Here is a 27,950-nt window from a genome sequence, read left to right as displayed (position 1 = left end):
CACCACTGTTACCACTGGATGAGTATATTGACAGCTTTTTTTAAAAAAAATCAGTAGTAGATATATTGTAGTTAATGCTGTACCCATTACCTTTTTTTTAGAAGGTAATAAAAAAGATCTCTGATGGCACAAGAGAGGATTGGAATGAGGGGCACAAGGGAATGGGGATACAAAACATTAGAATCACCCAGTGTGGATGCTTCATTTTTGTTGCAGATGCCTCTGAAAATACAATTATCCCCATGTGATAGCAACCAAAATGTCAAAATTAAAAGACTTCAGTAACCTTCAATGAACTTATGTGTAATTAACCAGTTACAAGGTTTAAAACGAATCAATAAAAAATTGTTTCATACATATGCTGTACATCTGTGTTACAGTATTTACATGATTAAATAATATTGATCATCCTTGGTTTGCTAAATAGATACACATAAAGACATATTCCCAGTACCTTCTTTGGTGTTCATTGTTGAATTTCAGCAATTGCTTTTCCCTCTGAACAGGATATTGAAGAAACAATGAACACGGCTTTGAATGAACTCCGAGAACTGGAGCGTCAGAGTTCTGCAAAACATGCACCAGATGTAGTGCTAGATACCTTGGAACAAATGAAAAATTTCCCTTCGAGCACCACCTCAACAGAATCATTGAGCCCAGTTCACAATGTCATGTTAAGAAGCACTGAGTCTCATATTCGACGTAGCACTAGCTCTTCTAGTGACACCATGAGTACATTCAAGCCCATGGTGGCACCCAGAATGGGAGTCCAGCTGAAGCCACCTGCGCTTAGGCCAAAACCCATAGTTCTTCCAAAAACAAACCCAAGCATAGGCCCTTCCTCTCCATCCCATGGCCCAGCAGACAAGTCCTGCACCATGTAAAGATGAAACAGCTCACATAGCAAGCATGGAGTGACCCACCAAGAGGATGGATTGCTTGAAGCTGTCTTGTGGTTCCATAACACTTCTGGTTTATGTTTGTAATGGGGAAAAGTGTTTTGTTTTTAATGTAGCATCTCAACATTAACATGGACATTTAACATGGGTCCAGTTTTAAACTGGACAGTTCCAGCTGTCATTTTAAAACTTTTACTTGAACTTCTCATTGTCTAATGAAGACACCACAGGTCACAGCCAGCATCCCACATAGTACAATAATTTACTACTATAGTTTTTAGACTTCTTAAAGGAATCTTGATAAATGGTTACTTGAACGAGATTCATTAATGGATTAGTATACTTTTGTGTTACTGTTTCTGACATGAAGAAGAAGGCTGGCACCTGGGAACTGTTGAGTAACCTATAGGAAGTGACTAGAGGACATGGAATCATTATTATGCTTCCTTTTAAATAGTGGGTGAGGATGTTGACAGTGTTCATAGCCCCAGGCTGAATAAGAGGGAATTTTAGAATTTGCATCTGACACTGATCTAGATAACTGTTGTAGATCAGTTAAAGATTATTGCTAGAATTTCTAATGGTTACACATAGTTTTTTGCAATACTGCTAGATTTTTCAGTCACCAATATGTCTCAAACAATTCACTGCAAAACTTGTTTACAATCCTGAACCAACTGTTTCTGCAAATAGAAAGCTGTAGCTGAACCATTATTTTTAACAGCACATTCCTTGGACTAATTGCTTTTCAGACTTGGGATGAAAATGTTTCAGATTGTGATGCCCATAGTTTGAAATTGCTAGATTCTACATTGCAAAAATGTGTTTCTGGAGTTTGTTTACTAAAATGAATTTATTTCTAAACTGGAATAATTATTTCTGTTAAAGCAAGAGGTTGTTCATAGGCCGAGCTGTTGTTTTCTACTTTACAATCTGAATAAAAGCTACTGTACCTCTTTTCTTTTTCCAAAAGATGTCAGTACCTTTCTTCATCTGTGTGTTATATACAAAGGAAAGCATTCAAGTTGCATAGAGTTTCACAGTAAGAATCTTCAGTGTCATTATATGTGAATTTACTTTACCACTATTTTGCAAAGATTAACACTAAGCCATATCATTGATGTGAATGTTTTTATAAGGTCACCTTCATTCAACAGAAGAATGTATTATATATTACTATCAGCCACTTAATGGATATCATATGAATATTACATTTTGAGTGTAAACACTTCGAAAAAGTAGGGGTGGAGAGATTCAACTGACATCTATATATGCACTCTGAACAGAATATAAATAAGGAATTTCCTTTTTCATAGCATGTGTCACATGAGGAGACTTGCTGTTCTTCTAACTGAATGTATTCATTTGGTTCCTTCATATAAATTGAGGTCTAGTGACCAGATTGATTAGTATGTAACGTTCCAAAAGCATTGGAGCCTAATGTTATTATTTGGGACTGATTTACAGCCCAATGCAACGGATGGGATGGTAGAACTGCCCCTCCAATGGAGTTTCAGGTGGCACAGGAGGGAGGGAAAAGTTTCTTAAAACTTGGCTGCCTGAAAAATCCCATTGGCAACACTGATGCATGCTACAATTTTTGGTGGCATAAGTCAGCTGTCAGCATTGTGAGTGTTCCTGAGCTAAAGGTCCTTTGGAAGCCACTAAAGTCGGCTCAACCCCTGGAATTCCCCCAGCCCCCATGCTGGCGGAGGCAGTTGTAGTGGATGCCCACTGGCGCAAGTCCAAACTACCAGGTTTGGGTGCTGCAGCCGTCAGCTGCTGAGGTAAGTCCTTCTGTGCCAGTGTCCATGATACTTTGCACAGCACTGGTGGCATGGGTGCTGACACAACTCTCCACTGCTTCCACTGCAGTTTTGCTCCCCATCCCCCTTTGGATTGCACAGTTTCTCCTATTGCTGTTTATAGGTAGGCCAATGGAAAGGCTAAAATCCTGTGAAACCTGGTGTGGCAAAGTCATTTAAGCCAGTGTTGATGCAGCATCTAAATATTGACTAGGGCCAGGGAAACTTTGGAGTTCACATCCCCACTGTTGACATAAACTATTTGATGATGTTGGATCAGCTATTATTTCTTAGCGTAATCTTTCTCACAAGATTGTTGTAAGTTAATAAATATTATTCTGTAAAAGAATTTCACAAAAGGTGCATTCTCATAAAAATGTGTACTAGTTTGCATAGCCATGCTTCTTTGTAGTCTTCCCTGGCTAGTCTCCAGGAGGCAGTTCTTACTTGTATCATATACGTAGGTGAGTGGTTGTTGGAATTTCAAACTAAATCTACTGGGTGGTATTAAAAAGATTCCATTTGGCAACCAAATGAAATTATTTACATCTAAACAGAAACTTCCAACTCAATTGGTTTGTCTGCTGCAGGAAAAATCTTGTGTTCACCAAAGTGTAAAGAAACTTTGTCACATTTCTCTTAACTGCACCTTGGAGATTTAACCAAGGTCCATGCTCTATCATGAGATATTTTTTTTATAACAGTAAGCATTCTGAGCATTGCATTCACTCATAGAAAGCTAGGAATTATTTTTCCAAATTAATGCAAACAAATGAGTGATGGAAAAAAAGCCTTGTCAGATTTCATTCTAGCCTAGTAGTATATTGTGCAGCATAAAGGAGATGGGTACCCATGTCTTGAAATTGCATAAGGAATTTTGTACAACTGAATAATCCTACTGGCCTCCATATTGCTTATGTTAGAAATTGTTTAGTGAAGAAAACATTAGAAACAGTGAATGCTTCCCACTTAGAGCATTTGCCAGAGTTAAAAATGTGTAGTTTGATGGTTTTATTATAGCAATTTCAAGTATAGTGAATGGATATGTAATGGGAAAGACTGATACAGCTACAGGTTTAGTAAAGGGGAAATGCCTGTGCACCTAATTGAATCAGTATTGTCCTTGACTGTCAGTTTGATAGATTGCAGTGCTGGTAGCTTCCTGCTTGTTGACTGTTTACCTAATTGTGTCAATGTACATCTGTAGTATGTACATGTGAAAGTGCCTTTACATTTTTAGAGGAGCTTTAGCCTTTCTTTTGTACTGTTGCATTCCCATTTCATTTTCTGCTGCTTTCCTAATGGCTGCAATCTCATTGCATTCCTTCCCATTCTCGAAGAACAGGAAGATTAATATTGCACAGTCCACAAGGGAGAGCAAATGTACTGTTAAGCTGTTGTGACAATGCACTTTTATATATAGTACTGTACATTTTGGGCATGTACCATTACAGGCTTCAATATACATTCAGATTTGTTTCTCATAGTGTAACTTTATAATAAAAAACAATAGTTCTGTCTGTGTCTTGTTTTGTTTTAATGGTATGCAGAGGTTTGGGGAGGGGTAGTTTATTTGTTTTGGTATGTGCATCTTCCAAAGATCTTTTCTCTACTCACTAAATAAGATCCAGTTCATATTGATTTACTCTGCAGTCCTTTCTTTTCACAACCTCTGTCCTAAGTTCTGTCCTAAGTTCTAAACCTGCTTCTGCCAGTTAGTACAAAATAAAGTAGATACAGTTCTCCTTTCACTGATCATACCCAAACTAAACAAACTCCTCATTTCAAAGCCATCCATATAGGAGGGTATAATATATTCCAGAAGCATGAAACTGAAACAGCAAATCAGAACCCATTGGTCCGGATCTTGTTCGTTATGGCATGTGAAGCTGGCAATATCATATACAAAAGACACTATGTTCAGCACAAGTACCAATTCAGAGCCCTTTGGGGGTGAGCGGGTTATCAAATCTAATAAATAATAATAATAATTCTGCCATATATATGTAGCCCAGCTTAATCCTACTTATTTGGCTGGGATTGATATACTTGTGTTGGAAACATTCACGATACGCTTCATACGTACAAGTTACTGCATGTAACTATCTGCCATGTGTAGGAAACCAAAATTCATCTTGCTCAAAGATAATAACAATGTCCAATTATTTTCCATAATTATGCCTCTTTTAAAAGTCATCCTCTTACCAGACTTGCTAGTATAGATGTCCTTTGCATAGTGGGTGGGATTCCATGAAAATATGCACCAAATGAAAACCAAACTCCACCTTTAGGATTCTCTGAAGGAGCATCACATTCAATCCAAAGTAATCTTGCAAAAGATTTTGAACAAAGACTGAAATGGAATATCACCCAAAATGAAGAGACAATTACGATCTTAAACCACATGCTAGTAATAGAAAACAATGTTCAACATGAGTTGGAATACTTGGCTTCAGGTTCTTTATACATAAAGCAATGCAGTCAAATTCCACCCTGTACTCCTATTCAAGCTCTTCTATAACCGCATAGTGGATGTAGCTCATGGACTCATGTTGCTATTTATGACTTGTAGAATACAATGCCTTTTCCAGACAGTCTTACAACTGGGGTGTTGTGGGTTTTCCGGGCTGTATGGCCATGTTCCAGTAGCATTTTCTCCTGACGTTTTGCCTGCATCTGTGGCTGGCATCTTCAGAGGACCTGATGGTAGTAAAGCAAGTGGAGTATATATACCTGTTGAATGTCCAGGGTGGGTCCACAGGTATATATACTCCACTTGCTTTATTACCATCAGATCCTCTGAAGGTGCCAGCCACAGATGCAGGTGAAACGTCAGGAGGAAATGCTACTGGAACACAGCCATACAGCCCGGAAACCTCACAACACCTCAGTGATTCCAGCCATGAAAGCCTTCGACAATACAATCTTACAACTGTGCGAAAATAAAATTAAGAAACTGCATTTAGCTGTTCTAGGCATAATGAACATAGGCAACAACTGATAAATGCTGACCCATGACAAGTACAATGTTCACCTATCATTTTTATTGCTCCATTCCAATTAAAATATTGCACTGAATTAAGTGAATTCCAGCTTTATACTATCTCACAGTGAACCCATCACTCACACAATCTATGGAAAATAAAAATAACTTGGAGAACCCTGTCCCCCTCAAATGTCACCCATGGGGGTGGTATTTCACATTTTTCTGCAAACCGAGGAAGTCTTTCAGGTTTGTGAAAGATCTGTCTTGCCCATTCACAGATCGTTCCAGTCTTAAGATTTGGTCAACTTAGCTATTAGACTATAAAATAGAAAAACAAGAAATTTGGTGCATTGTATTGCTTGTAGCTTGTTAATTTCTTATGCATATTACACTTTAGCTGTGTCTCCAAAAATAAAATATTTTGTTTCTGGAGTTGTTTTTCTGCCCTTCAGTTCAGCCCTGAATCTTGATGGCTAGGATACAACATACCATTCCACCTTTCTTTCCCATCTTAGATCTAGTCTGTATGTCCTCTTGCATTTTAACAAGACTCCAGTCCTTGCTTCAATGTTTAACAAATACAAAACGGTTCTTATTACATATGAGGCTAGTTTCAGGCAAATGCCGGCTTGTGAATACAGAATACTTTCACTCTTTGTTAAAATCAAATAATGTTGTGCATTTACTACCCTGTTTCCCCGAAAATAAGATATCCCCAGAGAATAAGACATAGTAGAGGTTTTGCTGAAGTGCTAAATATAAAGATGTAGCAAAGTTTTTGTTTGGAAGCATGCCCGTCAAACAGAACACCAGAGCATGCAGCTGTGAAGCGGAAAAATAAGACATCCCCTGAAAATAAGACATAGCGCATCTTGGGGAGCAAAAATTAATATAAGACACTGTCTTATTTTGGGGAAAACATGGCATCTATGAGTAATTTGGCCTAAAGGGACTGGAGTTATGTCCTGTGACAAAAGAATGTGAATGACCTTTTACGGCTGTGGACCTTTCCTCAATGGGAGTTGGTAGTCTGCAAATGGCTACCTGATATCTGGATTCAGAGCTTGGAGGACGTGAAAGCTCTCCTTGCCCAGCTGAGGGAAGAAGACATGGAAGTGGGGGGATGACAGAAAGATGCAACAGCAGTTTGGATGGAGAAGAGACAAGACACAAACATAGATTGAACTGCAACTTGGCTAAAATAAATGCTTTGAGATGGGGTTTTTCTCTCTCGCTGACTCTTACTCTCGGAAGGCAGATCATCTTATGGGAATTCCTCTGTGCTTCTGATTATGCTTTACTTGTATATTTTATACATAGAATATTACAAATAAACAGTACTGCAAACACAAATACAAGTCCTTAGAAACCAACAAAAATGTTCAAGGTATAAGATTTTGTGAATGAAAACTCAGTTCAATGGAGACAGTTTCCAGGGCTCTTTTATGCAAAATCACCAGGAATAGCCAGGCTTATTTCTTTCTGCAAAAAATAAAATAAAATAAAGAGTATTGTGGAACCTTAAGAGGTTAGCAGATTTGGCTTCTGGAGGCTTCTGGATTTAATAATCCCTTCAAAAGATCTATCAGTCTCAGTTGCCACAAGCTTCCTTTTGGTTGTGGTTTTCTTCCAAAGGAATTTAATCCAAGAGCAGTGTCCCTACACAGAACACATGGGTATGTGTGCATGCACTCGTGTGACACAAACTGTAATTCTAGGAATGCTTTCCTGGAAGTAAGCACCATCAAATAGACTTAAATACTATTCTGAGTAGAAGTAAGCACCATCAAATAGACTTAAATACTATTCTGAGTAGACTTGCTTAGAATTGCTCTCCAAGTTATTCAACTGATATCTATTACTTTATCAGGAAAAAAATCAGATGAGGAAGATCCCAACATTTCTAACAAGAGCCAGGGTTATTAACAGAATCTACACATTAACATTAAGAACAGTTTCCAATATATAAACAACAACAACAACACTGTGATCAGTAAAATTAAAAAAGAAAAGCACAATTAGTATATTTCAACTGGGGTATAACTGATTTCAATAAGATTACATTATTTTGTGGAAAATAAGCTACAACATACAGACGTGACACATTTTACAGTTGATAAAAATAATACATTCTTATGACCTACCTTTCGTTAGTTTTTCTTTGAATCTTCTATGAATCTTCTACGACTGATGCATCAAGGATCTTAGCAAAACATTACAATGGTGTCTGTTGAAGGTTTTTTGCCCCGGCAGATCCACTGCAACAGAAAAGAAGCCTAACAAAGTTGTCAACATTTCTGCTGCCCACCCTAAATCTTCTAGCAAATTTCACTGCTGCTGACCTGGCAAAATGACCAAAGAAGCACACCCAGATTACCTGCATTCTCTTTTTATGTTTACCAAAAAAAAAGAGAGAGGTAAATAATTTTGAAACACATGGTCTGAGCAGAAATAAGGTGATTCAGATGTGATAAGAAACCATGAGAAGTTGCCAAAGCATGACAGAAGACAAACTAGAGCTTTTGATGGGGAGGAAGAATTGAATGTGCTCACTGCATGAAGAAATTATATATTTGGCAACAGAGTAAATGAAGAGTTCAGAAACAAAAAGTTGTGTATTATTTTTTAGTCCGTCCTTTGTATTGTGTCCCACACTTGACGCAAAAGGTGCATTTATTTAGGAGATGAGCTTAGGCAGGTCTACAGTGAAATAAGTTCCATTTTATTCGAGGGGCTAACTCCCAGGAAAGTGTTCATGTCTAGACTATCATGCATTTCTGTGCAATATGATTACATTTCAAAACTGCCTGCATGTTGCTGTCTCCAAGGAAATTGATAAAAAAGTACTTGGGCACCATGGCAACTAGTATGTCCATTACCATAGTAACCAACTGAATATTGTTATCTTCTAGCAAATACTGGTTAAGCAATACTCTAAAAAACAGTGCCATTTGTTAAATGAGTTAGACTTCTCTGAAAGTGATCACTTCTTATTTAGACAGATGCTGGAGCAGAAAAACCATTTGGCAAGAGTAAAGCATCTGAATAATTAATTATGAAAATAATTTATAAAAATAATGCTTTTCAGTAGTCCCTTAAGAGATCAAAGAAAGTTTTGTTTGCAGATCCTTAGATCCCTGGCACATGGAGTTCTACGGTAATCGTAGATGGGATGGAAGTCATTCATGTGACTTATAGTACCATCCAAACCACAGTTATTATACCCTTCTAGATCCATTGAGATATACACTTAGAATGAAGTAAGTCTGCTTAGGATGGCACTGTTGCCACACTACTAGACTATAGTATAGGAACAAAGACAAAAGTTAGCTAAGCTCTCCCATATATGCGCATAATCTGCTTTGACACTGAGAGATGACCATTTTAATTTTTTAAAAAACAGAGAAGGCATCAAACCAAACAAACATTTAGAACTTATTGTCCCAAATATTACAAACAGATTATTTTTTTCATTTCAAACACCCCAATCAATTAATTTTAGTTAGATTACCTCATGCATATATGTCTTTAATCAACTGAAGTATTTATTTCTAAAAGTTTCTTATGACAAGGCAAGCCCAAAATATTTGTGAAAAAGTGGTGCAAGCTCTTACACAATAATTTTTCTATAAACAACTCAATTTATTAGGTACTACTGAAGCGGAGTTTGATAAGCACACTCTCTTAGACCAGTTGATGTTAGATTAGGAGAGAATTTCATTCAAATCAGTTTCTTCTCTTTGTCCTGGACAGATCTTTCTCCCATTTCTTAAGGAAATTAAAAGGTATGGGTTGGATCCTACCAACTTTTCCATTGGTCAAGGAACCGGAAAGATGCGCAATCCCTCTTTTCAGTTCAGTTCCCAATCCAATGGGTTGTTTTGTCCACATGGCTCCCATAATCTCCTGCACAGAGGGGTCAATAGGGGCACTCTTCCTCCTTCTGGAACCAGAAAAGCTAATATGGTTGGAAACTATTTTTCCTTTAGATTTAACCAGTTCTCTAATATCATGAATCTCCTTTAAAAATTCAAAAATAAGGATTTCAATCTTAAATAACTGTAATTTTTAAGAAGTGAAGTACAATATGTTTAATTTGAAGTTATTTTACTAATAAGGGTTCATACCATTCACCATTTGTTCAATCTCCATTCAGGTGCAAACCCCAGCTTGGCCCACACACCTGTTTTCTTAGGAGGTGGTGAAAATGCAAAAAAAAAAAAAAGATTATAATGTGACTTTAAAGTGAAATGTCTTTCTCACATTGTATTGAACTAGCAATAAGTATTAATTTGACAGTGAAATGTTGATATTGTACTTAATACTAAACTAATACCAGAAATTGATCATCTGTATAGGCTTCAGTATATCCAAATGTTTAAAAACACTGAAAAAAGCTAAATTCTTCTTTTTCCGGCTTTTATCAGCCCCGAACACAAGCAGGGCTGATAAAAGCGGATCCAAATAGCTCAGAATGTTGAATAGATATTCGGCATTCTCATTTGGAGGATTTAAACTTTAAAGGTATAAACTTCAAAAGTGGCTAGCCACCTTTGTTTCCCTTTAAAGTTAACTAACTTGATTGTGTATAGTTAAAACTAGAGAATCCCCCAATCCCTTAAACCTAAGCTCTCGTACAGTTAAAACTAGAGAACACCTCCCTCCGCTTTACTTAGCATTGCTGTGTGTGTTGGAGACTCGAGGGGGGGGGGCAGGGGGAACAGCCTGAAGCCCAGCAGAAATGCTGCTTGAGTTGGCTCCAACTGAGTCTCTCTTCCCTGGAACTCTGTTGTTTTGTTAATTTGTTTCCAGAGCAACAAATTGGAGACAGGATGACTCAGCCAGCCAGTGATTCTTATGTATTTCTGCTAGGCATGGAAGGAAGGGGAGGGAGGCGGAGGGGGAGGAGTGGCATGCAAGGGGAGGGAGGGAGGGAGGGAGGAGTGGCAAGCCCATGCAGGCTTACCTTTGGTTAAAGTTTACTTAAGGGGGGACTGTAGCTTGCTGTTTCCCTTGTTTTACTGTTAGTAATAGGAAGGATAGGACAGGGCGCATTGGGGGTGGAGTTGCCCTTTACATCAAAGAGAGCATAGTATCACATAAAATAGACAATGCAAGGGGAGCTGGTTCCCCTACAGAATCACTGTGGATATCAATACCAGGTGTGAAGGACAGTTTAATATTAGGAATATATTATCGTCCCCCTGACCAAAGTGCACAAGAGGATTCTGAGATGGCAAAAGAAATTAGAGAGGCCAACAAAAACAAAAATGTAGTGGTAATGGGTGATTTTAACTATCCCCATATAAACTGGAAAAATGCATGTTCAGGTTATAGTAAGGAGAGAGCATTCCTGGATATGCTAAATGACTGTGGCTTAGAGCAGATGGTTGTGGAACCAACCAGGGGAGAGGTGATCCTAGATCTAATTCTATGTGGGACCCAGGACCTGGTGCAGGAAGTCCGGGGTATTGTTGAGCCGAGCAGGGAACAGCTGACCACAATGCTGTCAGATTCAGCATCTCAGCATGCTTAACAAGTGGCAGACCACTAATGTAGTTACATTCGCTTTCAGAAAGGAAAATTTCTAAAAAATGGGGGGGAAGGTGCGCAGGAAGCTGAAAGGAAAAAAAAAGGAAGTCAAAACCCTCCAGGATGCTTGAGGGTTTTTTAAAAAACCAGTAATAAAAGCTCAGCTGGAATTTGTTCCCCAGGTTAGAAAAAGGCAGCACCCAGTCCAAAAGAAAGCCACCATGACAATAAGAGAGGTTGAGGAAATTATCAGAAAAAAAAGAAAAATGTCTTTTAGAAAAATGGAAAGTCCAGTTTGACTGATGAAGAATAAGAGAGGGAACACAAATGGTGGCAAAAAGAGAAGCAAGTTAGCTGTGGGCGGGAGGCAAAAAAGGATTATGAGGAACGCATGGCTGCGAACATCAAGACCAGCAACAAACAGTTCTTCGCTACCGTGCTATAGCCAAGCCAGTAAGGGAGTCGGGTAGGCCCAAGACATTTATCAAAGGAACAAAGGGTGTGCTAAAAGATGGCAGGGAGATTGCAGAGAAGCTGAATGAATTCTTTGCATCTGTCTTCACTCAAGAGGAGGTGAGGAACATTCCTGCACCTGAACCGTTTTTCTTAGGAGGCTTAATCCAAGCTGAATCCAGCGAAGATAGTGGTAGACAAGGAAGAAGTTCTGGCAGCCATTGATAAACTAAATGTTACCAAATCCCTGGGCCCAGATTGCATTCACCCAAGAGTTCTTAAAGAGCTCAAGCATGTTCTGTTGATCTTCCCACTTTAATATGCAACTTATCCCTGAAATCAGGCTCCATCCCTGAAGACTGGAAGATGGCAAATGTCACACCAATCTTTAAGAAAGGATCTAGGGGGGACCCGGGAAATTACAGGCCAGTCAGTTTGACATCTGTTCCTGGTAAATTAGTAGAATTTACTTCATTAAAGATAAAATTATTAAACATGTAGAAAAGCAAGACTCGCTGAGAAAGGAGTCAGCATGGCTTTTGCAGAGGCAAATCCTGCCCACAAACTTTACTACAGTTCTTTGAGGGTGTGAACTGGCATTGGGACAGGGGGGGACCGGTGGACATTTTCGACTTGGATTTCCAAAAGGCTGTTGGCGATGTTCCTCACCAGAGACTGTTGGAGAAAACTCATACAATGAAGGAATAAGAGGGGAAGTCCTCCTATGGATTAAAAAAAAACTAGTTGGAGAAACAGGCAACAAAGAGTGGGTGTAAATGGGAAGTTCTCACAATGGAGAGATGTCGGGAGTGGTGTCCCCAAGGATCCGCTTTTGGGACCAGTGCTCTTTAACTTATTCATAAATGACCTGGAAGTAGGGGTGCGTGGCGTGGTAGCCAAGTTTGCAGATGATACCAAATTACGTAGGGTGCAGTGAGAACCACAAAGGATCATGCGAAGAGCTCCAAGCGGACATTGATCAATGGGGTGAGTGGGCTCAGAAATGCGCAAATGCAGTTCAATGTAGCAAAATGTAAGAGTGATGCACATAGGGCAAAAAAAATCCAAAACTTCACAGCATAAGACGGCTACAGGGGTCAAGTGCTATCAGTCACAGACCAGGAAAGGAAGTTAGGCGTCTTAGTTGATAGTTCCATGGGAATGTCAACTCAATGCATGGCAGCTGTGAAAAAAAGGCAAAACCTCTATGCTGGGGATCATTAGAAAAGGAATTGATAATAAAACTGCAAAGATTGTCATGCCCTTATATAAAGCAGTGGTGCAACCGCACTTGGAGTACTGTGTCCAGTTCTGGTCACCGCATCTCAAAAAGGATATTGAGGAGATAGAAAAAGTGCAGAGAAGGGCAACAAGGATGATTGAGGGACTGGAGCACCTTCCCTATGAGGAGAGGCTGCAGCGTTTGGGACTCTTTAGTTTGGAGAGGAGGCGGCTGAGGAGGGATATGATTGAAGTCTACAAAATTATGCATGGGGTAGAAAATGTTGACAGAGAGAAATTTTTCTCTCTTTCTCACAATACTAGAACCAGGGGGCATTCATTGAAAATGCTGGGGGGAAGAATTAGAACTAATAAAAGGAAACATTTTTTCACGCAACGTGTGATTGGTGTTTGGAATATGCTGCCACAGGAGGTAGTGATGGCCACTAACCTGGATAGCCTAAAAAGGGGCTTGGACAGATTTATGGAGGAGAAGTCAATTTATGGCTACCAATCTTGATCCTCTTTGATCTGAGATTGCAAATGCCTTAACAGACCAGGTGATCGGGAGCAACAGCCGCAGAAGGCCATTGCGTTCTCATCCTACATGTGAGCTCCCAAAGGCACCTGGTGGGCCACTGCGAGTAGCAGAGAGCTGGACTAGATGGACTTTGGTCTGATCCAGCTGGCTTGTTCTTATGTTCTTATGTAATAAGAAACAACAGATAAATGGTCAAAATAGCAATATATTGTCAACAGGACGAACACTATATTCACTGTCTGAACCCAAATGTTACTTTCAGAAGCAGTAATATATTTCCATCCATATGTATTCCACATGTGATACAGTTTGCCAGGGGAATTAACACTTTCCTTTCATACTTCTGGCATGCATTTTTGGCTTTGAGGAGAATTAACAGTAGCTCTGTTCAGAAAACAGAATTTTCAGGCTTTTAGGTTTTTGTTTCAGCATCACCCCCTAGTGGCAATTCATGGATTGCTCTCATTTTTCATTTTCAGCAGTGTATGCAAGGGTTGCATTTTAGTCAAAATGGCTTCACCAGTCGGAATGCTGCCTGCAGGAGATAATGACCATCTCCTTAGAGTGAAAACAGCTGGTGCTGTTTAAGGAAGGTCAAGACAAGATAAAAGCAGGGGGAAAGCAAAGGGAGCAAGTTGTTTTGCGAGTGATTCACTCGGCACATTTTTTGGTCAATATACTGAAACCAATCCTTATCGTTTGTGATGTTTGGAACTGTTTGAAGGATGGTTTGTTTCTTGTGATTTTAAATGACTGCGAATAAAAGGCTTTGGACTTCATTATATAAAGGAGTTGGCTTTCCTTGCTTCCGTTTCTTCTCTTGCTGAAGTGAAAGTGCTTGTGAGAAGATTGCTGTGGAGGAGGCTGGATCAATGCTTGTGAAAAACTTGTGAGCTGCCTGTCACTGTCAGCTGGCCTGCAGGGCTGTGAGAAGGTCAGGACCTGTTGGCTCATACAAGCAGTCTACATTGTTTTATGAAATTTTGTAAACTTTGGTTCCTTCTAAACTTTACCCACTCCCCAGGGTTCCCAACCCCAGAACAAAAACTCTGTTTCACAGATAGATGTAAAAAGATCCATGAATGTCATACAGGTAAGTCTATGGATCCCACACAGGCATTAGAGGAATAGAGCATTTCTGATTCTACTCTTGGAGTAGGGAAATGTTTTATGCTGTTTCTCAGGTGCCTTGTTCTGAAAGCACATTGAAATAATGGAGAAGTAAATGCGCAGGGACAGTGCAATAAATCAAATGCTAGTGATGACTTACTTTCCTAGACATTCAAGCTACCCCAGTTCTGACAGATGAGATGGAAGCCCGATCAGTGTTAAGAGTCTGTTCCTCTCTGGAACTTTGTATCTGTCTTTCATTTGTCCCACAACATGAAAAATACTGGTCCAGTTTAGATAGATACAAGCTATTGACCAGTTTCATAAAATAATAATGAACTGATAGCTTATGTAAACAGAATATGGAGGCGTGAGCTGGTCTGGACAAAATACAGAGGCCAACACACAACAGTACTAAGTTCTTGAAATTGTCCAAGGAAAGGAAACTAAGGTGTATGTTGAGGCTGGGAAGAAGAATCTCTCAGTGCCTGCGTCTCCATTGGTGTGCCCTTTTCAGCATGAGCCATCAATGGTCGTAAAAAGTCTTACAACAAAATCTTTGCAATGAGTTAGTGTGAATGTCCAAAATATTTTTATTAAAACCTAGAAGCAAAACAGATTCATGGTAGAGTGGGGGACAGAAAGAGACCTGAAAACAACTGAGGTGAGTGACCAGCACACCAGCATCATCAATGAAAGGCCATAACATTCAGAGGAAGAAGATGATTAATTAGTTAAGTAGATATAACTTCCTGTTCCTCTTTTTTAACAGTTTTTATGCTGAAGCAATAGAGCCAAGAAGGAAATAATTACTCCCATTTATAGACTGAGGCAAGCCTCAGCACCTGCCCTTGCTTTAACACTAACCCTAATTTTTCTTTTTAATTAATTTATTCAGTCATACATTGTTCTGAAAATAGTAACAAAGACCCGAAACCAAAAAATGACCATAGCCCTTTTCCTGGACTGCGCTCTAGAAATCAAGTTCACGCTAAGGCAAGCCTGAGTCCTTCCCTTAACCCTAACTCAAACCTATTATTTTTATTTAATTTATTTTTTGTTATAATTTTGGGAACAATTTAAGACTGAAAGTATTAAATAAAAATAATAAGTTAGGGTTAGGGTTCAGGCAGGAGCAGGTGCTCTGGTTCCCTTACTGTTATGTTGAGTTCTAGGGCGCAGTCCCAGAATAGGGGGTGGGGAATCTACCCTGAAACAGCAACACTTTCAATGTTGTTTAAACTAGGGAGCCCAGAGTCTCCCTTTAATGTGGATTTAAAAGGAGAATCTGGGCTCTCTAGTTTAAACAACATTAATAGTGATTCTGTTTCAGGGTGGATTCCCCCCTTCAAAAATAGCATCACTTTCAATGTTGTTTAAACTAGGGAGCCCTGGGTGTGTTCAGATGTGTGTGTTGGGGCATGTGCTATAATGTGATAATGACTTTGAGTTGACCTGGTGCAAAAAATGTTGTTTGGTTGTGGTGGGGGAGGGTTAGGGCTCGGGCTCCATTTTTCCTAGCTACGCCTCCGCATTTGCCTTCTCAGAAGGCAAGTGCAATTTTCTGTGTTTTATTTGGTGAATGCATGCCTTAAATACCAGGCTGCAGCTTGCAGGTTATTTCCATAGATGGTCCCAACTGCAGCCCTGACAGGACAGTGGTGGAAACAGTAGTACCTAATGTGAAATGCTACCATGTGGAAATAAGCCTCTGCAGTGCATCTTCCAAGTTTCAGAAAGGCCAGGAATCTAAATTTGTTTCTTACGCCCATAACTAAAGAACTGTGCGGTCCATTTGAATGCCCATTTAATCTCCACAGGGCAGTTCTGTTACAATTCCTTTCCTTTTGCACTAGCTAAATATAGCAGCTTTCCAGATCAATAATGTGCTCAGCAAAAGTTATGCAATATATTCAGCCCTCTGGGGGAAGCAGAATTGGCCTCCAAGGCCTTCTGGAAAAAGCCATCAGCCCTCTTGATTTCTGACACACCATTCTACTGAGAATATTGTGGGTCTTGCTAATGCAGAGGCAGCACTTGTTTGAAAAGTGCTGTCAAGTTGGAGGCATTCTGTGTGAAGTATACATTCATCCAGGGTACTTGTAAGCCTTCTTAGAGCTGCTCATCCAGCCCTGACTGATGTGAGCAGAAAGCTATGCTTAAGTATGTAAGTTATTTTAGGATTCACTTACTTTAAAATCATCATTCTTGAATCTTTGCTTCTAACACGTGCATTTGTGAGTACCCATTACTATAGTATGTGTTTTATCAAGTAGCTTGAGGGAAATGGTAAATATGCATTTTCTCCTTCCAGCTTCCTCTGTCCTTAGACACTTCCCTTTCTTCTGAGACAGGGATTCTTATATGGAGACTAAGGCCCTTTCCCCACTTACCCTTTTCTGAGGATTGCTGCGCACAATTCCCAGCGCGCGGCATCCCTGGCGCGCGCCCAGGCATCCCCACGACCCCGCGCTCTGCGCGGGGTCATCAAAAGGCGCCCTTTGAAAGAGCGCCAGGAATGCCTCGCGCTGAGGGGCGCGACAGCAGCAGCGTCGGGGCGGCTGCGCTGTCGCCGCCCCCCTCAGTGGGGAGTGCCGAGGGACCCCGCGCTACTCTCCTCGAGTAGCGCGGGCTTAGGGTAAGTGGGGAAAGGGCCTAACATTCAGGAAAAGAAGCACAGACTTTATTCAGCCTAACCAAAAGGTCTTCTTAACTGTTGGACTGTTCCAAATAAACTTAATTTAAGGATATTGATCGAGAACTGTCTTTTTTACTTCCTGTAATATAACCACTTTTTAAACTACTTAGAGAACTTGTCCTCTTGTTCTATGATTGCTTTAGTGAGAAACTCTGTCAAAAGCCCTTTGGAAGTCATCATTACCCACATGCTTGTTGATCTGCTGAAAGGTTGATGAGGCAGAATTCTCTTTTCCCTCAGCAAAACATACATTTGATTTGCTTAATATTTCTGCCTTCTGTAACAGTTTCTACTCAGATGACCCCTTTACAGCCAAGGGGCTAGGAAGGGAGCAAGGGTGATAGAAGAACAACATGGCACCACATTAACTTGACAATTAAATGGCCACATTTTTTAATATGTACAATCACAGAAGCACTGAAATGTTAAATTGACAATAAAATGGCCACAGTCTTCATTATGTACAATCATAGGAGAACTGATGCAGCATACAGCAGGATTCATAATCAGGTGACCAGGTGTCAGCTGATAACACAACCCCTTATCCCAGCCTACCTGCCAAGGAGCACACCCAGACGTCAGGGTCATATCTAGATGTAGGTACATTTGCTCAACCTCCCCCAATTTGGATCCATGCCGCAAACCACCCCCCAAAAGGCTGTGACAAATCATGCACAAAACCCTCATACAAAATACCTGCAGCACCTAAACCATGGAAGGGTGGATAGGTGGACCCCAGAGCCAATGTTCCACTAACAACTCTTCTGAACAAAGAAGGGCAGGCCAGAGCAAACCATGCTGACCCCAGTCATCCAGGACTCCCTGCCCTCCATTCACCAACACTAGGTACCTGACTAGCCACCCAACCCATGGCCAAGGTGAATGGAACACCTCCCCTGCCTACAAAGGATCAGAGGGGGAAATTTATCCTCCCCTCACTCCCTGGCTACACAGCAGTCAAGGAAGCCCCAAGTAATTCTAAGACCATTGCTATTCAGTAAAAGCAGTGATTTCGCTTCCCACTAGTTCTCTTACTCAGCTTTCCACTAGTTCTCTTATTAAAACTATGGAGGAATTAGATTACCATTAGTTAGAACAGGATCATCATAACTCCTCCTCTGTGTTCTTTCCTCATAAACCACCTACATCTTTCCCAGATGTTCCTTCTCTGTGTTCATTGTGAGGTTGGTACTGTTGGTCAGATTTCTGAGAGGTGGTTCTTTATGACTGTATCTAATTATCATCTCTTTACCACTCAATGCCCATGGCCGATCTGTATGTAGTCTGTACCTCCCAACAGGAGGAAGACATAAAAATGGAGACTGTCAAGGACCTAAGGCAGTCATGACTAAGTCCATACATAGCATACCACTTAGATGGGGCTAACTGGCGGGAGGCAGAGGCATGGTGTCAGGGGGGAGGGAATGATCTTAAAATTAGCATACTTCTGAAGACTGAATTCCCTCTTGAATGCCAGGAAAGATTGGCCTAGCTTCAAAGTGGGCAAACCAATTACATGGTACATTTATTTCCTGCATGTCTTTCTAATGCTCAGCCTAGTGCCTTTTAGATGAAATCTGAATCATCCCTGGGAAAACGTACATGTACTGTTAGAGTATGTGTATACCAAGGGGCTATGCAATCACTTCAGTAGGGCAAATAGCAGTTTCCTTGTGCAGTTTCAAGTTAGTAAAACAGCAGAAGGGAGAAGATTTATGTCCCCTCTGTCCACTCAATATAGTCCTATTTGAAACCACACCCTCATGTGTCTGAGAATCTTCAACTCCCAGTGCACCTCTACTTGGCCTAGGGTGGTCAGGGACTCAGGGCAGACCTATATAAAGTTTATTTATGTGCCCAGTCTCAAAGTAGATAATGTATAGTCCCATTCAAAGCCCAAGACAGCCGTGGATGGTGCTCTGTTATGCCACCACACTGCCTCCAGAGGGCTTTCAGGTGGTGCGGGAAAGCAGCTTAAGTAACACACACACACACACACACACACACACACACACACACACACACACACACACACACACACACCCAGGTCGCTTGAAAGCCCTTCATAGGGCTAAATGGAATTACACCATCCTGTAGGGTAGCATAAGATTACAGGCCCAACATTTCTGGCCCTAAAGCCTGAGTAGAAGCCAACTAACCCCCTGAAATGCCTTGGCCCACTCCATCCCTGTGTAGGCATGCAATCAGGCACCAGCATTGCTACACAGCGGCTCTTATTTCCAGGTTTTGCTGCCACAGAGCTGAGGGGCAGCCGGATGCTGGCATGTTTGCTTTCTATGCTGGCAGGGTCACCCTTTAAGTTGGCAGAGGAAGTAAATGCATTGGCACAAGGTTGCACTGCTCCCCAAAGCTGTTTTAGTTCCTCCCTCTGGGCCATTAGTTAGATTTTACTTCTCATAAGTTGCTTAAGTTTTTTCAGTAAATAGTGCACTAATTTTTCATACTCTTTAAAAAAAATCCTCAATGCTTCACCAGCAAATGGTATACTAAGTATAGTTTCAAAAATTTAGTACCATTAAATATTTTATCACCCTGTGCTGGGCGCAGCAGGACTGTAGCATGTGGCTCTACTTTCAGAGGGGTAATTCAGGACAAACTAGGCTCTGTCAAAATGACAGGGTTGTTCCAGAAAATGCCAGCAATCCCCACCCCCAAAAAACAACTAGTGGCAAGGCCAAGGATTTATAAGTAAAGGATTAAATAACATTCCTTTGAAATACTATTTTAAAGGCATGCAGCTGTGGATTATGTTTTGTAGCTTAGGCTTTGTGATAGTGCAGTTTACTATGTATGTACTTCACAATATCAGATGTATATTAAAATATCCTGTTGATATCTGCAGTTTGTCTATTGCTTTTTAAACCTATTCATGCTTTTCATAGTTTCACATACTCCCATCATGTACCATTTCATTCCACAAAACATCCAGAAAGATGTCAATCCAGGTCATACACTGAACTGAACATCTGCTAATTGCAGTTCCTATTATTTTACTCCACTCTCCTTTGCCTCACCGGATCTCTGTGCCAACAGGGTAATGAACTATGAATGGTTCCATATTCAAAATGGGATTTTTAGTGCCAGAGATGCCTCTGCTCTTTTATGGGTTTCGAATTTTTCAAATCAGGTCTTTTTGCATGCATCTGAGCAGTTTTGTGGGTCAGAAGAAAGGTGGAAAGAGCCACAGGCTGCTGATGAAGAAATAGTCAAAGATAGCTCCAACTGGAAAATTAGTTATAAATAGGTTGTGATAGGATATTCTCATGTATACAGTGTATACTAGCATTCAACTGCATGTGAAGTTATTTAATCAGTTAGCTTTGCTGTTTTGTTATTGTTAGGCAACTTTAAATATTTGTTTAAATTAAGAACCATTAATTAAAAATAATTTTCAAATATAAAAGGACAGAATGCCTTGACTTTTTTCAACACCTATTATTTTACAAGGAATGATATATATTCCCCACTTTCCCAAGAGACAGGACTTACAAAAGTCTATGATGTTAGGTTTATGTTGTGGTTATTGGACTGCAACTGAATGAACTGAACCAGACTGCATCTGGAACGTCACAAGATTGTCATGGTTCTGTCAGCTGCCAGATCAAACTTACAAAAGTTCATGTTACTTTTGTCACTTAATTTACAAATATAAGATCATATTGAAAGCAAACAGATATCTTTATCAGGAGCAGAAAATTCACTAACAGATCCCCAAGAGAGCAGCTGCACTCTAAGATACTTCTTCTTTAGCCATCCAAGCTCCATAACTGTGTCTATTCAAGGGTCTTTGAATTAAAACTGTGAACTGTCTCCCAATTGTTTTTCTGCTGCAGTTCTGCATATTTTCACTTCGCATTACAGGATTGCATCCTTCTGGACCAATTAGTGTGGTCTTTTAACATTCCTATGTATAGCCATTGTTCTAATCCCTTGATTATTTTCGTTGCCATTTCTGTATCTTTACCATATGTACAATATTTTTGATGAGATGGCAAAAACAATGCACAGTGTTTCAAATATAGTCCACATGGATCTATACAAGGCCATTACAATATGAGACATTTTATTTCTCAGTCCATTCTCAGCCAGCACAGGTTCCCTTGCACACCAATTTAACATTTGCATTTAGCTACCCACTGGGAAGCTAAGATCTCTCTCCTCATTGGTAACTGCCACTTAGATTCTAAGGCCCCTTCCACACATACAGAATAATGCACTTTCAATCCACTTTCAATCCACTTTGCAGCTGGATTTTACTGTGCGGAATACCAAAATCCACTTGCAAACAATTGTGAAAGTGGATTGAAAGCATATTATTCTGCATGTATGGAAGGGGCCTAAGTGTATCTGTAAAACTCGGATTTTTATTAGCTCCTTTTTCAAATGCCACCCATCTAGCGTCAGATGGTGGGGCTACCTAAAACAGAGCCTTAGAAGATTATCGGAAGGGTCAGGTAGGTTTATGGGAGAAGGTGGTTTTTAAAACTCCTTATTGATTCTATGTAGGAGTGTCATAGATTACTAATTATGTCATGCCCCTGCCTTGAATCATGTGTTTTCTTAAACAAGATAGGAAAAAGAAATCAACAGCTGAGGTCATAATTTTACTACTTACAGTGTAATTTTATGCCCCCAGCCCAATAATCTTTAATTTTCAGGGCTATTTATTGGTATATGTGGGTGACAAAGTAGGTGACTAGTGAGGATAAGAAATAGTCAGAGGATTTCAATGGGCATAAGGTTCTCTAGTCCTTTGCATTCTGTGCATCTCTATCTTGATATAAGATCCTTATATTAAACTAGATGTGGGCAAGTCAAATGGCAAAGAAAAACATACTTACAACCGCTTACAACATAGAAGTATTGACATTCCAAAAGCATACCAGTGATTTTCCAAAATTAGAACATAGTTCACTTGGTTTTTGTTTTTCTTAAGGTAAGTATTGCATGCAATAATACTGCATTAAAAATGTAAGAGTTGTAAGTGTACCTCTAAGCAGAAAATATACTTTTAATATTCTCCATCTTGGATGTTGACCTCTAACTGAAAGACAAGATTAAGAAATGTCAAAAGCTTTTTGGTTATTAGTCTGAGCAATGGAAGTAGTTAGCAAACATTAACTAGCTAAGCAGGACTACTTTATACTATCAACAGAGCCCATTCCAGAGACTGCAGCAGTCAGAAATGGCTCTGCCATTCCACTGCCTACAGGGGACTTCCAGGTGGTGTGGGAGGCAGCACAAGACCGAGAATCCCTAGCCACCTGAAAGTCCTCCACCGAAAAGGTACATTGGGAGCATTCCCAGCTCAAAAGCCCAGCAGAAGGCGACTAAAGTCAGCTCCATCCACAAGAATGCTCCCAGCCCCACCCCAACCAAGCCAGTGGCCAGGTTTAGGCCAGTGAGGCTCAATGGGGAACAGGCTTTTCTGGGTTGGGTGTTGTGGAGCTCCATAGTGCCTTCCTACCTCCCAGCAAATGTACAGGCTGATTCAGTTCCCACCCACTAGAACTGGGCTGTCAGACTTTGGCCCTCTCCAAGCCTCTCTCTCCAATGAATCTCAGTAGGTAACTTGAAGCTACCCACTCTGCTCCTCTCATCTTAATTTCTTTCACTGAGTTTTTGTGAGAATATGATCAAGGAAGAACCATGTATGCCACTCTAAGGTCAATAGAGAATAGGTATAAAATTAAAGAAGTAAAATACATTGGCTCAAGGGCTTACCTTTCACTGAAATGCAAGTGGGAACGTAGAAAAAAAATGTGCATTGAGGCCTATATTGCAGAAATGGCCTCAGACTGATTCATGATATGCCTTTTCCAATGCCACTAAGAATAGTTTTGTTCTTATAAAACAAAGGGAACAATATTTCAGTTGGTCTATTCTTAATAGCCTGGTTTGTATGTGGACATATTTTAATCTCAACTCCCAGCTCTGTTCACTTGAATTAAATACATCCTCCATAAGTAGAAAAATATAGAAGACATTTTTAAACAAAACAGGATCCCTTTCTGAAGATCTAGGGTGGAAACAGTCATCTCTCTGCAGCTGCTTTCTGAAGACTTCTTTTTTTATGTTTACAGTGAAATGTAAAGTGAAAAAAATTCAGACCCCACTGTAATTTGCAGTTACTGTAACTTCAAAGCCAATGCTTTTGCAATCTGCACCAGCTTTGTGCAACTCTATAGATCACTCCCTCAAGCAGTTATTTTGAAAGTTGAGGTAAGACTAAATTAATTAAATAACCATTGCTTGGACTCTCCCATTCCCTCAATGAGTTGATCAGACATTGAGAATGAGAAATGTGACCAGTATAATCTTGTTTGTTGGCTAACTATTCTTCACAGATTATCTTCCTCCTTTCCGAACAGTCGTTCTATTAATAGATGCACAAGAGCTGATATTTTGCCTTCAAAAACTGCTTCTGCCTTATGGAATTGAAAAGTCTCATCATGCAACAATATGTCACAGCCTGGAAAACACAATTAATTCATTAGCCAGTGAACTGGTTACAATGTGAGGTTCTACGGCTGTATATGTGACTTAAAGATCCCTACTAACCCTACTTCTCCTGTAGCAATTTTTGTAACAAATCTATTAAAGTTATATAAATTCTTCTCAATCTTGAAATGTTTATTTTTCAAAGAGTTTTTTTGTGAGGAAAAAAAGCAGTCAATGGGCTGTGCTCCCATCCATTCTCTGTGTACAGGATGTTGTGTAATATACTGGGACAAAGGGAGGCCACCTGAGGCTGCCACAGTCATCACCACCAGCTGCCTCCCTCAGATTCCTGTCTACCTCTCATCTCACTGGAGCTTGGGAAACACCATACGTTGTTGGAGAATGAGAAAGCAGGGAACATTAGTTGACAAAGACAGATTAAATTAGTCCAAAGCGAGGTTTGGAGAGTTAGGTTTTGAGGATTGACAGTTATGAGGTTGGAAGCTGTGAGAAAAGGGTTAGGTTAGTGGGGATATGAATGAAACATCTGATAAGATATGACATTTTTGGTCAAGTTCCCCTGTTAAAGTAATTAAGGTGTTACAGCAGTTTTTGCTGAGCTCAGTGTGTAACTTAGTTGTAACAGGTGCTCTACCAATAGGTTATAAAACCTATCTGAAAACCTCCTGCAAGGATGTTTTCCTTAGGAAAGTTATGCCTGAAAGCAAGCAACCCACAACTTTTGCTTAGGTTAGCTGTGTTTTCTTCTGAATAAACTTTGTCCCCATTCATTTCAAAAAGCTATCTACTTTATGCCTGTCCATTTACCTTATTATCCCTAAGTTGTCAATCTAACCTTGAGCGAGGAGGTTTATGCACAGGGTCAGATGGTATCAGTGCTATCTCTGCTAACCTAATTCTTGCTGGAAACCAGTGCAGTAGGATAGGCAGGAAATTGTGACAGTGGAAAAAAAAGTGGGGTGGTGACTAATCCTCAGGAAATCCATCACAACACTCTTTTCTGAAAGTGTTCAAAGTAGCATTTTTCCAGAACAACCAAGATGAGAGGAAGTGACTTTCAATAAGACTGACTGGATTTGAATGCTTGGTATCCACATCCAACCCCAACATGCTGGCCTCTTTAGTGGGTCACAGACTTAAATCTAGTCTTTCTGCAATCTTCCCCAATCCTCTAACAAGTCACAATCTTTGATAATCAATACACACACACAGGTGAATAGTGTGGGACTCTGCTTTCATGCAACCCTATACTCAGTTCCCATTAGCACAATGGAAATATTTCATTTCATTTCATATTTAATGTATATCCCACCCTCCCCCGAAGGGCTCAGGGTGGCGAACAAAAAGAGCAACAGCAAAAAACAATGACAATATAGAATAGCAAATATGAGAAAGATCTGCAAACACCACCATTTTCTTTATGCTACCACTTCTAATTAAATTGTTGCTTTGCTTCACAGTCCTTACTCTTAAATAATCCTATATCTAACAGTGGGGGATAGTTTCCCATTAGTCCTCACTGTTTTCCCTCTCGTATTTGCAAAACTCACAAGCAGCTGTTTAGCTTGTACAAGAACAAAGAATCTAGAAGACTCTTGGAGATTAAGATTCCTTGTGGCATAAATTTTGTAGACTGCAGTCCACTTCAGATGCATAAAGTTTGTTCTCAGTTAACAGATGTAGACACACATATAACCATCTCAAGAAAAAGACCACTTCATTTCTGCAACTTTTTGAAAAAAACACTCCAATGGGAGCTAATAGGAGATGGGGTTACACATTTGAGGGTCCATAACTTTGGCCCCCATGAACCAAATTTCACCAAACCTGGGTGGTATCATCAGCAGAGTCTCCTACTGATACCACCCAGGTTTTGTGAAATTTGGTCTAGGGGGTCCAAAGCTATGGACTCCCAAAGGGGATGCCCCATCCCCCATTGTTTCCAATGGGAGCTAATAGGAGATGGAGGCTACACATTTGAGGGTCCATAACTTTGGCCCCCATGAACCAAACTTCTCCAAACCTCGGTGGTATCATCAGGAGGGTCTTCTAAATATACTCTGACATTTTGGTGCTGCTAGCTTAACAATTGCACTCCTGACAGCAGGCACACCCCCCCCCCCCAAGGGGCAGGCCTAGATGTCTTCACTAGAAACATGTCTTCACTAGAAACATGAGGATGTTGGAACCTAGATGAAAAGGTGCCGATTCTTGTGAAACTTGGTTGTATCTAGATTAAATTTTCAGTGGGAATTTGGCCTTAGAGAACTGTGATTTTCTCATTATGTAAGTAAGCCCCTCTAACATTACACTTCAGATTAGCATATGCACTCCCACACATGCCAGCTGGGCAACCTTGGGCTAGTCACATCTTTCCGGAGCTCTCTCAGCCCCACTTACCTCACACAGTGTTTACAATGGAAGATCTGTGTGTGAAGAAATTCTAGAAATGTCAATATAGAACTAAAGAACTATTTATTCCTGTATTTTACTACTGACTACCATTTACATATTGCCAGTAGAAGCTATATACCTATGGAAGTTTGTCAGTAATTGTTGACAGTAATTATTGACAGTTCTCTTGATGTCATTTTACCTTCCCCTTGTGAAATGTCAAGAGTATCACCATATACCATCCATTTCTTTTCAAAAGTCATTTCACATCTACATAGTGCTTCTTGTGGTGACAACCACTTCAGTATTCCTGGGCATAATGTAGGTTTAAATTTTTGTCCATTTTCTGAGTATGTCATGCCTAGTATATCAATAAATGGTTATTAAAATCTTTATTTACTTCAACTTTCTTCTTCTTCTTTATCTGTTTAGTGATGTCCGACTCTTGGATACTCTGTAATCCAGCCCCCTCCATGCTTCCCTGTTTGCCATAACTTCTTTCAATTGGTTGATATTCATGCCCATGTCCCTCTTAATGGTTTCCAACTGATGAGTCATTGGCCTATCCCGTTTCCATTTACCACTGACCATTCCAAGTAGCATCTCTTTTTCCAGTGAATTTGCCCTCATCACTCTGTCTAGTGATCTTGCCCTCCAGGGACATCTCTGGGTTAACATGCTCCAAGACAGCTTTGTTGGTGACTCTAGCTGTCCATGGGATTTGTAAAAGTCTTCTCCGACACCACTGCTCAAAGGCATCAATTTTTCTTCTATCTGTTTTTGTTCGTGTCCATGTCTCACAACCATATGTCATGATTGGGAACACGATGGCTGTTATCAGTCTTTGTTTGGTGGTGATTGAGATATCTTTGCACTTCCATAGTTGGTCCATTCTCACCATGGCTGTGCGCCCAAGGGCTAAGCGTCACCTGAGCTCTGCTGTCAAGTCGCCATTAATGTGGATGAGGAATCCAAGAAAAATGAAGCTGTCAACCACTTCTATTTCTTCATTGTTGATTTTAATATGGACTTTGTTGGCAGTGGTCATGATCTTGGTCTTTTTGATGTTTAGGTGAAGTCCCATCTTTTTGCTTTCTTCTTCTAATTTCAGTACCAGTTTCAGATCCTTCTCACTCTCAGCCAGTAGGGTTGCATTATCTGCATACCTCAGGTTGCTGATGGTTCTTCCGCCAATTTTCACCCCAATATTTAAGTCCAGCTTACTCATGATCACTTCTGCATGGAGGTTGAAGAGAAAAGGAGAGAGGATGCATCCTTGTCTAGTACCATTTTTTATCTTGAACCAGTCTGTGTCTCCATACCTGGTTTGCACTGTGGCTTCTTGGTTATCATAGAGCGATTTGATCAATTTGATCAGGTGTATAGGCACTCCTACCTCTCTCAATGCTTCCCAGAGCTTGTTGTGCTCAACACAATCAAAGCCTTGGTGTAGTCAATGAAGCATAAGTAGAGCTTCTTCTGGTACTCCCTTGCCTTTTCCATAATCCATCTCAGGTTTGCAATGCGATCTCTGGTTCCTCTGCCCTTGCAGAATCCAGCTTGGACATCAGGAAGTTCTCGTTCAATGATGTTGCCCAAGCGCTTCTGTATGATCTTTAAAAGTATCTTGCTGGCATGGGGGATTAGGGTAATTGTTCAATAGTTGCCGCAGTCTCTGGAGTTGCCTTTTTTTTGGTAGTGGAATTAAAACTTTTCCATTCCTTTGGCCATGTGCAAGTCCTACAGATCTTCTGACATAATGCTGTTAGTGCAGCTCTTGGGACTGGTGTGAGCAGCTCAGCGGGAATTCTATCAATACCAGGTGATC

At 40.3% G+C, this 27,950-nt stretch overlaps 1 protein-coding gene across 4 annotated transcripts in view; it reads left to right on the top strand.

Moving 5' to 3' along the window:
* The window catches only part of SRGAP1 (SLIT-ROBO Rho GTPase activating protein 1), a 143,446-nt gene extending 139,222 nt beyond the window's left edge, over positions 1–4,224 (top strand). For 3 of the 4 annotated variants that reach the window (XM_048499492.1, XM_048499495.1, XM_048499494.1), the window contains one exon: positions 507–4,224. In XM_048499492.1, the coding sequence (XP_048355449.1) occupies positions 507–884 (378 nt within the window). In that variant the 3' untranslated portion in view covers positions 885–4,224. Of the gene's footprint in view, positions 1–216; positions 323–506 lie in introns of all 4 variants that reach the window. The other variant, XM_048499496.1, reaches the window with a different exon arrangement.
* The last annotated feature ends 23,726 nt before the right edge of the window (positions 4,225–27,950 follow it).

Source organism: Sphaerodactylus townsendi, linkage group LG06 (assembly GCF_021028975.2).
Source record: "Sphaerodactylus townsendi isolate TG3544 linkage group LG06, MPM_Stown_v2.3, whole genome shotgun sequence".
Lineage (NCBI taxonomy): Eukaryota > Metazoa > Chordata > Lepidosauria > Squamata > Sphaerodactylidae > Sphaerodactylus > Sphaerodactylus townsendi.
The sequence above is the reverse complement of the archived record's forward strand: the minus strand, read 5'-3'. Positions and strand labels throughout refer to the sequence as shown.